Source organism: Petaurus breviceps, unplaced genomic scaffold, assembly GCF_028583685.1.
Source record: "Petaurus breviceps papuanus isolate PSGF00001 unplaced genomic scaffold, PetGlider_PUasm1.0 186, whole genome shotgun sequence".
NCBI classification, from domain to species: domain Eukaryota; kingdom Metazoa; phylum Chordata; class Mammalia; order Diprotodontia; family Petauridae; genus Petaurus; species Petaurus breviceps.
Window position 1 is genome coordinate 20,894,798 of NW_027185798.1, and position 14,043 is coordinate 20,908,840.

General features: G+C 40.0%; 1 protein-coding gene and 1 pseudogene across 4 annotated transcripts in view; both read left to right on the forward strand.

The window, feature by feature from the left end:
- SSH2 (slingshot protein phosphatase 2) overlaps window positions 1–14,043 on the forward strand; it is a 251,025-nt gene that overhangs the window by 74,778 nt on the left and 162,204 nt on the right. For 2 of the 4 annotated variants that reach the window (XM_069089755.1, XM_069089756.1), the window contains exon 1: window positions 1,057–1,631. The exons of 1 other annotated variant lie outside the window; for it this stretch is intronic. In XM_069089755.1, coding sequence (XP_068945856.1) covers window positions 1,449–1,631 — 183 coding nt within the window. In that variant the 5' untranslated portion in view covers window positions 1,057–1,448. Of the gene's footprint in view, window positions 1–1,056; window positions 1,632–14,043 lie in introns of those variants that run through there. One more of the 4 variants, XM_069089757.1, reaches the window with a different exon arrangement.
- Window positions 12,880–13,710, forward strand: LOC138162515 (ferritin heavy chain-like; annotated as a pseudogene).

A 14,043-nucleotide genomic window follows, 5' to 3' on the forward strand; every position in this document is an offset into this window, starting at 1 on the left:
TGAATTTGGAGTAAAAAAAAAACTCTGGTTTCAAATATAACACAGGTTGTAATAGCCATGGGCAAGTAAATGACTCAATTTTGAGTTTCCTCAATTGTAAAATGGGATCCATATTACCTGTCATGGACTTGTCGTGAGGTTGAAATAAGATGCTATATTTAAAGCACCTTACAAACTTATTATGTTTGCAACTTATTATTTGATTATTATTATTATGAATGTGACTTATTACTTGAAGTGAAATATTTGGTCTTTTCACCCTTCACAGTTTTTCCCTCTCTACTCTTCCACCTCTAAATGCAAGAGGGAGGGAGAAAGAAAATGATACACATTTTTATGTATTTTTATGGAGTAAGAATTTTAAAGGTTTTGCTGTTTTGTTTGCTTTCTAATAAAGGCAGAAGAAGAGATTTTGGAAGAAAATAAGTGAATATAAAGATGGAAAGAAAGGAAGCTAGAAGTAGCGAAAGGGAGAACAAGGTAGACAGAGAGAGTGTAGAGGGAGAAAAGTTGGAGCTAGACAGTTACTGAAGTGATAATTCTCAATTTCACTTTCCTTTAAATAAGCTTATTTACATTCTAAAACTCAATCTCTCCGGCTCTTTTACAAGTTGAAACAGACTCTTAGCTTTGATAGATCAAAGGTATGAGTCAATGAGGGTAGTTTCAGAGTCATTATGTAATGACAGAAATCCAGACATTAGTAGTTAGAAGATTACGATGACATAAATGTATACACCATTCTGTCTGGGGATAATTCTGTTTCCGGCAGCTGGCATCCAAATAGCATACTTCTGATTGGGCTTTAACAGATCTGTTTGATTCTTTCTCTTTGGTGTGACTTTGCTCGTCATAAGGTTACACATGCTCTATTGGTTTTAGCTAAAATTGTTTGACTCATATGTTTTATTTTCCTTCTCCTTTGCTCTAAAGAGGTTTAAAGTAGTGGGGGGATGGAAGAGAAAAGGTCTAATTTTTTTCTTGTGATAGGTTTGGAGGACTTCGAAAGAATGAGTTTTCTTTGATCCTTCCCACCCTTCAAGATATCTTTCTGCACACTGGCAGCCACTACCTCTGTCTTGTTGATTCAAAGCATGGCCCTAATGAAGCAGTTGCAATGATTTCTGTCATCAGTGGGTGTTTAGCTGCACCTTCTGTTCAAAACATTGAGCAGCTACCTCACAAATGTTTGCTGCTGGTCCCAAGAAGGACCCATAAGAGAGGACGCGGAAGACTAAGAGCAAAGCCACGCTGACTCTTGTGAACATGCAGTTATGTCTGCTGGTCAAGATTATCTTCTTTATAGACAGGACAATGCGCTCTTGTTTAATGAAATCCAAAGAAGACATTTCAGTCAAATTTTCCCAACTTGACTTTTTAAATCACTTACGCAATCACCTTATAATCCTGTGCTCACCGGGCTCTCCATCACTAATCAGAATCTCTGCATGCTTCTCACCCAGTCCTGCACTGATTTAGTCACCTCTTCTGGCTTTCCTTCACTTGCTTGTGGACTTATTTGGATCACTGAAATGATCTTGTTTGCATTGCAGAGCTCTCATTTGGAAGAAAGTGAATCAGCGATACTTTGCTGTGAATGTGAAGAATCAGAAATCTTTACTGATTTCAATGTACGTAGGTATATATTTTTATGACCTCTGCCTATTAAAAAAGTCTTATTGGATGGCCTTGGCACATCATTTGACTGGTATAGTACCTAAGGTGGCATTCCCTTGGGCTTGAGTTTGCCCTGAAAAATAAACCCATTCTTGGCCCATTGCATGGTGTTGAGTATCAGGACTGCAGGTTAAACTGGATTTCCTCAAAAGAAGATTCCCAATGGTGAATGAGGGGTTTGATGATGGGTTTTTAAAAGAATGACCCTTTCTGATTAATATGAATGTGCTAGATTCTAGAAAAAGTAGCAGTTGAATGATTATGGGGACTGAATTCCTACCACCTTTTTTGCCTTAAGATCATTAACATCAAAATTGAGATGAACAACTTAGAAAACTATGTTGAGTCTATTCAGGTCCAATTAAACTTGGTAACAAATTATTACTTATTTAGGCAGTCAGTAAATATTTGTTAAGAGCCTATTATGTACCAGGCACTGTGCTATTTAGTCTGCATAATAAGTGCCTTGATAGGACAAATATCTTCAGGTTGATTGAATGTATTGAACCTTGCTTGATTTTTTTCAGATGATAAGCCAGCCTTGTTTTCCATTTAGGTAGAATCTGTTTTAGCTTAAAATTTCAGGGTGTCTCAATGAAAATCAGTGATGGAAAATAAACAAGATACAGCATTATTAGGATTAGAGTTGACTGGGAAAATTATTAAAAACTGTTGTTTTAAAATTATTTTCGTTATGCCATACAAAGTTTTGTTTATTGTTTTGGAATGGGAACTGGGGAGGAGGAGACAGGAAGAATACAGAAATGTCTTTAAATATATTATCTATTATGGTACAGTCATGTAGCATTGATATGTGGATGTGGAGAGGAGCCCTTATGATTTTCTGCTATAGGATAGGATAGTGTTATCTCCACTTGTCCTGATCTATATCTCACCACTGGACCCAGATGGCTCTAGAGAAGACAGTAAGGCTGATGATGTTGCACAGCCCTGCCTCACTGAAATCCAATTCACTTGTAAGTCATGGCATCACCTTCCTGATGTCATGGTCCTCCTTGAGAATGGAAGGACAAACAGCAACCTGTGAGTAGTAGCTGTCCCACTGGGGACCCAGCTGGCCAGTTCCAGTTAGAAAGTGTAACTCCTTTCTTCCATCCTTTCTTCCTCCCTTCCATCCTCTCCCTCTTCTTTCTCTGTCCACATAGAGAATCATACCCTTACCTGCAAGTACTCTGCCCAAAGGAATATAAATTTTGATTGCTGAAGCCTAGCAAGATATCGTGGCGTTTGCCAGCTGGATTTCTTTTTTATGGACCAGGCCTTAAACCTAAATCACTCTGGTTCTCATTAATTGGCCAACAGTAGGTCCCAGTCCAAGTCTCATTTGGTCATTGTTTGGCTTCTGATGATTTAGAGCAAGCGTAAATAGTAGTTGTTTCTGTTTTGCCCAGAAACCTTGAGGGTCTTCCCTCCAAGATTGATTTCTTTTTTTGACTAGGTAAAAGAGGCCATTCTTTGCCTCATTTTTTTAAAACCTAGCCTTATCACTGAATGGGAGTTGCCTTAGACAAACTGAGACCTGGGAAAGACCTTAGCTTAGAACGGCCAAGGTCTTCCACTGCATCTGGGGTCTTCTCCAGTCATCGTGATCTATATCTTACCGCTGGACCCATGTGATTCCAGAGGAGAAAGTGAGACTGGTGACTTTGCACAGCCCTCCTTCACTTAAATCCAATTCATTTGCAAGTAATGACATCACCTTCCTGAAGTCATCATCCTATTTGTGAATGAAGGACAAACGATATAGGATAGGATCAATCTACTTGAAATGTATGCTTAGTAATACTGTGTTTTCCCTCATTTCTTTACCCCATCATTGCATTTAGTTCAAAGGGTGGTAGAGAAAGTTCCTATATTTCCCAAGTCATTTGTCTTTTTAATTCACTGAGTCAGGAAGTCAGTTCCATAAAAGCCCAGTTGGCATTGAAGTATTTCATTGCGAGAAGGCCAGAAAGGTAAATAGATGATTCAGCATACTAAAGGAATAAGTTAATTTGACTAAGCATTTATTGCAGAATAAATACAAATGTGGACAGCATATCATATTTGGACGTGTAATGTTTTACCCTCAGAGTATATCTTCCAAGGCAAAAACCATAATGTAGAACGATTAATAAATTGAACTATTTTTTCTTCTATATACAAAACTTCATTTATATTAGTTACCAGATAATGTTGAGGTGTTCTTTTTTTACTCATGACTACTTAATGGTGTTTGTACCTCTCCTGAACCTTCACAAAGCTCAAAGAACATAGACCTGAAGCTTCAAGACTGTTGAAATAAGATGAAAATCAGCAGATTTCTGAATAGGTTTTATCTTCTTAAATATAGAATATATGTTTTTGTGATTTTCTTTCCCGAGATGTGGTCAGAGAAGGGTGCCCAGCAGAGATCTTTCATGCCTTCAGCATCTCCAGCTTCTAACTGCTTGATTAACCTTTGGCCAGTTCAGTAAGGAATATTATGTGGTTATGGCCTGGGTTTGTGTTTGGATCTTGCCTGGAAGAAAACCCAAAAGACTTACCAGCTTTAGAATGGCCCTGTGAAGCCTGGTCTTCCTTAGAGTCACTTTTTTCAGCTTTCGCCTCTGTAAAATGAGGTGGTTAGACTAGGTTATGTCCAAGATCCCTTCTTGCTCTAAATCTATGACCCAGCAGACTGGCTGCCTTGCATAGTCATTTCCACTTGAGAGTAGGTCCAAGGCAGTCTTGATGTCAGGAACTTGGCTAACTCCTTTGGTTTCTGTCATCTCTCAAGGCAGACTCTAGTCTGAACCAAAAAGGTTTATAAGGATTGAGTCAGTAAATGTTCATCCACTTGTCAGTGTTAGGAACAAAGTTTACTCAAGTCACAGGAGAAGGGAGATGAAACAAAAGCTGTTATTTTTGGAATTTTTGTTAATGTGGTTTGATTTATTTGTACATAGTGTATTGTTGGATGTTCTGTACTTTCTACTCCTCTCTGCTCTGCCTTCCTACCATGAGTAAGGATCACATATTGAATATGATGGCAGCACACATTTCTGTGGTGCTTTATATGTATTATATCATCAAATCCTCACAGTTCCCTCAGAGGATCTATGATAGGGATTGTTATCCTCAGAGAGGCTATGATTTGCCTAAGCTTCCGCAACTAGTAAATCATGGAGCTATGGTTCTAAACCTTGACATCAATGTTCTCTCCACTGTTCTGCCTTGCTCAATACATTGATCTGACATAGATGAAAGCACTTTGAAAAGTAAAGTGCTGTACAAATATAAGATATTACTATTATTATCATTTAATATTTTTTTTAAAAAGCTGTCATTTCACTGATAATGCCAAATCCCAAGAGGTGATTTTGAATTACTGTGGTCAAAACAAAATGGCATCCTTTGGTGGCCACTTTCTGACAATGACTCACCAAATGGAAAACAGAAAAAGAGTCTGTCCCGAGGCCTTGCCAGTTTGAATGGACCTACCAGAACTCATGTGCCTCTGCCTTAGCCTTTTAAGAACACATTGTGGCCACGGTGAAGCATTGGGTAGTACTTTAGTGGAGGAATTATCTAAGGGCAAGGTTCATTTCCATAATGTATTTTTTTTGTTCCTGAAGTATAAACGGAGGAAACTTATTGTGTGACTCTGGATGCATCCAGGCAAGTATTTCTCCTGGAACTGACCTTTGCCACAGATTACATCCTCCACCACCACCACCACCACCACCCCATTGCATTTAAGATTTCTAAGAGTAATCTTAGGTAGAGAATAGCTTTTCCTCATAGGTAGAGATATCAAAGGGCAGGAATCAATGCAGTTCAACAGGTCTTTGTTGAGCGCTTAACCATGTACAAAATACTCTGCTAGGTGCTAGGGGAGGTACAAAGTTTAAATAAGGTGTGGTCTCTGGACTTGGGGAATTTATAATCTAATAGGAAGATACAATACATAAACAATTATAATACAAAAAAAAAACCACGATAAATGCCTAAGAAAGGGTCCATTTTGAAAAATAAAAAATTTGGAGCAAGACGGGTTTCCAGGGAAACTTATTGGATTTTAAAGGATGGAATAGGATTTCAACAGGAGGAGCAAAGTAGACCGCAAAGCTCTTTTAATGACCTCCAGCTCTTCCCAGAAACAAAGTTTCACCTGCTCAGTACTACTATATTTCTATTGTTATATCACTTTGAGTCTTGGAAACTATAGTTCCAAAGAATTGAAAATGAGTATCCCTCAGAGAGTAATGAAGAGATTCATGGTGGATGTGAACAGACTGTAACAGAATAATTAACAGCCATTAAGGATTGATGTTAAGAAAAAGATGAGCTGGTTCTAAGGTTAGAGTACAGTAATGCCTGTGTCTTAGATGTCAGGAGAAATTGAGAAAGACTCCAGCACCTTGGAGAGATCCGTGCCTATGGGGAATTTCTGGGAGCATGTGGATAAGAATCTCACAAGGTGGGTAGGCCAGGATTGGGTTGTAATCTATATCATGCAAGAGAACAGTCATTTTTATGAGAGTGCAGATCCCTTTGAGTATTTTAATTGAGAATTTCAAAACAGAAATGAGAAGAAACCTTTCTAGACATAGTGAATAGGTATGCAAAAAAAATGATGGTGAGACAATGTAGGATACATAGAGGAGACAAAAAAATAGTCCCGGTTGGCTGGAGCACAGAGTAGGTAGAAACAAAATTTACAGGACCTTGGTGACTTATTAGATGTCAGAAGCAAGAATCAAAGATAACACCTCGGTTTCAATGATATTGCTGAACTAGATCCATCCCAGTGAGGTGACTGTCTTCAAAAGCTTTGACAATAACCAGATCCTACAAAGAAATTCCAATCATAAAAACTGCCAAGAAATTATTTACAGATAGAAAAACTATCACATAAAGACTATTGGCCCTTTCTTTGAGGTATGTTATGATTACAGCTGGAGCAGATGGGTGGCATGATGGAGACACTGCTGGGCCTGGAATCTTCTTGAGTTCAAATCTGACCTCAGACACTTACTAGCTGTGTGACCCTGGGCAAGTCACTTAACCTGCTTGCCTCTGTTTGCTCATCTGTAAAATGAACTGGAGAAGGAAATGGCAAACCGTTCCAATATCTTTGCAAAAAAAAAAAAAAAAACCAACCCTCAAATGGGGTCGTGGGGAGTCAGGAACAACTGAAACTCCTGAACAACAAAACATGATTATACAACCTACTTGTAGGCCATCTTCTTCAAGCAATGATCATGAAGGTGATCTCCAATTTTATTTTTTATTTTTTGCCTTTTGGACGGCAATTGGGGTTAAGTAACTTGCCCAAGGTTACACAGCTAGTTTTTTTGTGTGGGTGTTAAGTGTCTGAGGCCGGAACCAAACTTGGGTCCTCCTGACTCTGGGGCCTGTGCTTTACTCGCTGCACCACCTAGCCGCTCCGTGATCTCCAATTTTAATGACCTCATTCACTTAAATAGTGACTTATCTGACTCTTCCTCATTCAGTGTTGAGGAAGCTGAACTAGCATAAATTTAGCTGGTGAGTCATTAATAGCTCAAGTACTTTACATTTTCCTGGGGCTTGCAAACATTGACTGATGAATTCACATAACTTCCTTGCATTATCAGTATTTTTCAGATGATAGAGCCAAGGAGGAAAGGTTGTATGCTTTGCCCAGAGATTTACAATAAAGTAGCAACAAGGCTGATGTCAGATCCCAGCTGACCACTATCCCTGAGCAGGCAGCACTGCCATTAACACCCATAGTTATATGTACCAGCCCTTTGCAAGGCCCATTGCTCAGGGTACAAAGAATTCCTGGCACTTTGCTTTTTAACTACTTTTTGCCTTATTTTTGAAACTCTAGAGCATGGGAATAAGAATGAAAAACACCTTATGCCATTCAACACGTGGAAAAAAAAGGTGAATAGTTTTAAATTTTTTTCTGATCCCAGGAACAATTAGGGTAGAGAGAATATGTAGGGCTTTCTTTTTAATTGCCTTAAAATTCAGTTATTGAGCATCTATTTCCTAATTGTCTTTTTAAAAATTTGTTTTTTGTCATACCTTTTGTTTTTCCATCATGTTTTTTTTTTCCAAATAGGCACTTCTTCCTCCCTTGGAGGGAGATTGCTTGTAACAATTTACAAAAGAAAGGGGTGGGGGGAAAACTCTATAAAACCAATCAACAAATCAACACTATCAGCTAGTATATGCAATATTCCATACTATTCTACCATTCTAGTCACTGTCTCTGCAATGAAGGGAGGTAGGTTCATTTTCTCAAGTCTTCTCTAGGACCAAGCTTGGTCATCATAATTTTATAGCATTCAAGCTTTACTTTGCTCTGATTTATTTTCATGAGCTGAGTAAGTTTGGTGGGGGGTTTTTTTAAAGGTGTTCAGGAAACATTTCCACTTCTCTTTCCCCTTATATGCAGAGACATACCCATAATCCCTAAAGAGAGCTATGACCCTTCAAATTCCTTCCTGATTTTCAAGGTTTAACAAGTATACGATGTTAGGAGTTATTTGAAAGAGTGGGCTGCATAAAGGATATTGGACAGGGAACTTTGAAGGGAGGGATTTTCTTTAGAACTCTCTTAGATGAAGCAGACTAAATTTATAGTGTTAAAGGATGAGCTGTAAAGGATCAAGTCACCAACAAAGGCACATCCAGAATTCCCCATGCCTTATTATGACTGAGCATGCCCATTTTCAAGCTGGGTATAGTGATAATGTTTGCAGATCAGATGAATTGTCTTAGGAAGCACATCCTCACGGCTAATTTTACTAATCTTTTGTAAGAATATAATGTTTCTTCTGCTTGTCCTTCCTCCCCAACCAAAAACAAAGCCAGATCAGTAATTATATATTTTGTTTTATTCTTTTTTCTCAACTTTGATAGATAAATACTTTTTCCTTTTGTGCAAACTAAAAAGGTTTTGTGTTTAAATAGGAAATGCTCTCTTTTAGCCATAAAATCCCACTACTACACCATTTCCTAAAAGCACATAACTCTAGGGGTGATTAGAGGGAAAATACAAAAATTTGGTTTATATTGTTTTTCTCTCCTGACTTGTGAGTTTAATTTCTCCCCCATGATAGGGCAGGGACTCATGCATGCTGCCATAATATTTTCTTTGGATGTCAGCTTTTGGGTATATGCACTTTGAGGAGTCATTTTCTCAGGTAGGAGGGAAGGACCAGGGAAGAGAAATGCAGATTTAAACATTTTAAAGGTGTCATAGAAGCCCTTGAATGGAAACCTAGGTGGAGGAACTGATCTCTATGTCAGATACAGAAGCTGCTTTACTTTCAAAACTCTTCTGGGGGCAGCTGGGAGATGCATGAATAGAGCACCAGCCCTGGATTCAGAAGGACCTGAGTTCAGATTTGGCCTCAGACACTTGACACTTACTAGCTGTGTGAACTTGGGCAAGTCACTTAACCCTGATTGCCTCACCTCCTCCCTCCAAAAAAACCCACAGCCCTTCTGACTCATTGTCTTCTTTTCCTTGTACTCCTTGGAACCTTGGGATGAATTCAGTGTTATGGAATGATTAAAAACAGCAAATATTAGTTGGATCTAGAAAAATAAATACAGGAAAGAAAAATCTACTGTTTAAAACTGCTTTTATAAATCCCAAGATTGTGAACTCAAACAAGATACTGGCTTATGGATAAAATGATAATAATACAGTCTGTTTGTACAGAAGCACATTTGGTGATTTATAGAGATCTAGCATGAACATCAGGTTTCAGTGGTTTGTACTTTCTTCTTTCCTGCTGTCCCCACTGATTATTTTCTACTCATGTTCTCTTGCTCATCTTGCAGAAGAAAATCAAATCTGATTGACAAGTTAATTTAACAGAAGTAAGAGAAAGAAGCAGGGATAAGAGAAAAATCTGTTGCTAAGGAGATGTGAGAGTTTCTGTATGAGTTTCTGAAGGCCTGCCTGCCAGTGTAAAACAGCTGGCCCTGAGCAGTCCAGCGTATACAAACCACTGTTGCATCACCACCATGGCAGTCACAAAGATCGGTGGATGAAGGGAGGTAGGAAGACATTTGAGAGGGCAAACAAATGTTGGTGGGTGGTATGAATAGTGCTAAAACCACTATAGCAGCCTCACAAAAAAGCTCTTTTTTCTTTGATGGCAGACAGATTCAAGTAGAGATTATAGTCACAAAAAGACTCACCTGCAAGATGTGACTTGTTCTTTCTTTTGTCCTAAGAAAGAAGGGAAACCAATCACTTGGATCACTTCATCCTATGATGATGGCAAATGTCAAATTGGCTCAGAATATTCCTAGCTAGGAGGGCCCTTGCAGAGCATCTGCCCTCACTTCCTCATTTTGTAGATGAAGAAACTGAAGACAGAGAAATGATCTGTCCAAGGTCACACTGGTGATTACTAGTATTGAACCCAAATCTTTGAATTCCACATCCATTGTTCTTTCCACTACATCATCATTTTTAGCCTTTAAAAAAAAAAACCTTATCTTCCTTGAGTGACTGTACTTGTAATAGAAGTGAGGTTAGTTGTTGGTATCTTTGGAGACAATTTTTTTAATTAACTTTATCCAGTTCTCTCTCTGGGATTTTTTGAACACACATGTCACGAAGGCAGCATGGCTATATTTGCAACAACTTATGCAACTCTTTTAAGTAAATGATCAAATGCTATATAAAGGATAAGGTGAATCTTTTTGAATAGTTTAATATATTTTGGACATAAAAGGTGACAGGATGCATTTGATCTACTCAGTTGCAACCCAGAGTAATTGCATTCAGCTAGCTCTTTGAGGTAGGCTACATGTAGGTGAGATTGAAATGAGATCAGTGGCTGAGGAAGGACAAAACAATACCATGAGGCTAAGGACCTTCTATTCACTAGATCAGTGATGCTGAGAAACTGCAGTTGTCCTATAGAAGAAAAGATTCAGAGAGCAATTTGAAAATTTCTGAAATCTAGGGTGTTGGTTTCATATCTATCAGAAACACCAGTATAGAAATTGTTGATAGAAGCAATTCATTGATTATCACAGGAGTCTTACAAAGGGAAGAGAAATTATTTGGTTGTGGGTAGACCATACCTTTTGATGGAACCTCCTTTGACCTGCAGAATGTGTAACTAGTTATCTGCCGAGAGTCGATGGTAGGATTCCCAGGCAGCCTGTCAGCCTTCCTCCCCTACAGAGCCAGGGCTGCCCCAAGGTTTCCACTCACCACAGTGATTCCCTGATTTATGGGAAATTTCATGAAGCCCTTCCAAATGAGAGATGAGGAAAAATGGAGATCCTGACTCTTCCTTTCTTTCCCTTCCTTCTTGACCTCCTAATTGGTGCATGACCACCAAGAATTATCCTCTGAAGGGGGTCCAGTTATTTCTATAAACAGTGAACATGTATTTCTGATGTGGTTGACCATTTAGCCACAAGGGCCAGTCTGTAGCTGATTTTTGAGAGCAAAACATAACTCAGTGTCCTTCCAAATTCCTAAAAGGCAAAAATTGTGTCATCCTAATTGGATGACCTAGCTCATTTGAATGGATGTATAAAGGTGATTCTATTCATACATCATAACTAGGAGATGTACTTCTACCAGCAGTAATGTATTTGTTTTGATCCATTCACATATTTTTCAAAACTGCTCATAATTATGAACAGTGGCAAACATTTCCCAAGAGCTAGCCAAGGTCAGGGAGTCAGTCTGATTAGATCATCATGGATCTGGAACTGGAAAGGGTGCATTAGAGGTCGTGTTATCCAGTTCCCTCATTTTACAGATAAGGAAACTGAAATCCGGAGAGAAGACACTTGCATACACCATCCAGGTAGTAAATGGGATTTAATCTCAGGCCCTTTTATTCCAAGTTCAACCTTCTTTGCACTGTAGTACTCTGTTTTGTCTCAAGGAACTGAACAAAACTGTCCACTTCCCAACAAAACAGAAACCATGAATCTGACTGAATAAAAACCAGAATGTTGGAACTGGAAGGGATCCTAGCTGTCATTTAATTTTACAGACAAGGCCTTGGGAGGAACTTGACCACCATCGCAGCTACTGAGTCATGGAACCTGGGCTCAAACTTGGGTCTTCTAACTCTAATTCTTAGATCTTTCCATTATGCCAAGAGCCTACAGATCATGGTCCTCAGCAGAATGCCCAGGGGCTGCGTCTTTTCAATAAGCTGAGATATATCTGCCACTCTGCAGCCCAAGATGAGTATTGCTGTCATTGCCCCTGCTTAGAAACCTCATCTAAGAAGATTCTGAGAACATAGAGAGGTTATCCATCCGTGGTGCATGGAAAGGCAGTTATTTAAGGAGACCAAGCATATGTGGCATGAAAATCAAGGAAGGGCAAGAAGCTGTAGGTGGTAGTGACTGATGGCTTCATAGGCAGTCCTGTTTGCCTGTTCTTTATATAGAGATATGTTCACGTTTGAATGAAGGCATCATGCCTCTCTCCACTCCAGTGATTTTCCTAAAGCTCGGCTTTGGTCATGTCACCCCTTTCTTGCTACTGCTCTCAATAAACTCCAGTGTCTCCCTATTTCCTCCAGTATCAAATATAAACTCCTCTAATTTAATGACTAAAGTTCTTTACAACCTGGTCCCTACCTACCTTTCTAGTCTTCTTAGATTTTGCTCCCCTTCTCACACTTTGCATTTTAGTCATACTAGCCTCCTGGCTATCCTGCACACATTTCATATCCAGTCTACTTGCCTTTGCATTGGTTGGACCCTGGTGCTGTAATCCAGTCTGGCCTCACCTTTGCTTCTTGGATTTAGTGGCTACCTTCAAAATTCAGCTCAACAACTATATTTCCTGATCCCTGAAGCTGCTAGGACATGGTCTCCCCAAACTACATGGCATTTATTTGGCATATATTCTGCATGTCTTCATGTGTATAAGACCTCCAGGAGAATATACCATTTTAGGCCTGGAACTGTTTCCTTTTTGTATTTATGTCTCCAGGACTTCCCAGAGCCCCTTGCTTATGGAAATTAATGATGTTTTTTAAGTTCATGATAATATAAAGGTGTGTTTCTTTTAAATCAAGTTAGGGAAAAGCTAGGAGACACGTGTCCCCTCTCACATCAGTATCTGAAATCTTAGGCCAGAAGTGCAGGGAAGGGGGGTCGCTGCGGTTTCCTGCTTCAACAGTGCTTGAACGGAACCATTGCTCGATTCTAAGCTGCCCTTAGCCACCTCTCCACCGTCACCTCCACTAACCAACACTTCTTCTGTCCTACCGTTGAGCAGCAGCCACCCCCCAACCATTGCAGCCCCAGCTTCCACCACCTCCGCCTTCTCCGCTGCAGCCATGACCACCTCGTCCCCCTCTCAGGTGCGGCAGAACTACCACCAGGACTCGGAGGCCCCCATCAACCAGCAGATCAGCCTGGAGCTCTACGCCTCCTATGTCTACCTGTCCATGACCTATTACTTCGACCGCGACTGTGGCCGGTCAAGAACTTCACCAAGTACTCCCTGTACCAGTCGCACAAGGAGCGTGAGCACGCTGAGAAGCTGATGAAGCTGCAGAACCAGCACGGTGGCCGCATCTTCCTGCAGGACATCAAAAAACCTGACTGCGACGACTGGGAGAGCAGGCTGAACACCATGGAGTGTGCTCTGCCCTTGGAAAAAAAAGTCAGTCATTACTGGAATTGCACAAGCCGGCAGCTGACAAGAATGATCCCCACTTATGTGATTTCATGGAAACCACTACCTGGACGAACAGGTGAAGTCCATCAGACAGCCAGGTGATCACATAACCAACCTGCGCAAGATGGGGGCCCCGATTCTGGCATGGAGGAATATCTTTTTGACAAGCACACCCTTGGAGACAGTGACAACGAGAGCTAAGCCACACCTGGCTTCCCCCACACCTGGGAACTGTGGGTGCCACTCCTTCTGTCTTTCAGTGCATGCATCTTTTGGTTATCTGACCTTTTCATAATCTGTACCAAAAAACTACCACCATTTACATCCCAATAAAGTGACTTGGTACTGATGAAAAAAAAAAAGGAATCTTAATAAGCAAAGATTGCCAAACTAGGTCCAGGCAGTTCTGATACCTCCTACTGGAGCTATGAGTGCTGACCCCTTGGCAACTTCACTGAAGGTAGCCAGGATCCTATGTGTGTTCTGGGCCATTTTTAGGTACCAAACAATTCAGTCTAACAGATGTTAGCAAAGCATTATCACGTCCTTTTTGCTTTCAAATGAGAGGAGGGCTCCGGATTTTGGGAACCTGCTGATCTTAATTTAATTCAGAAAAAAATATCAAGTACTGGAGAGACACAGGATTGAAGAATTAAGTATGGGGGTGTAATTCAAGGAATCCTGTCTTCCCTTTC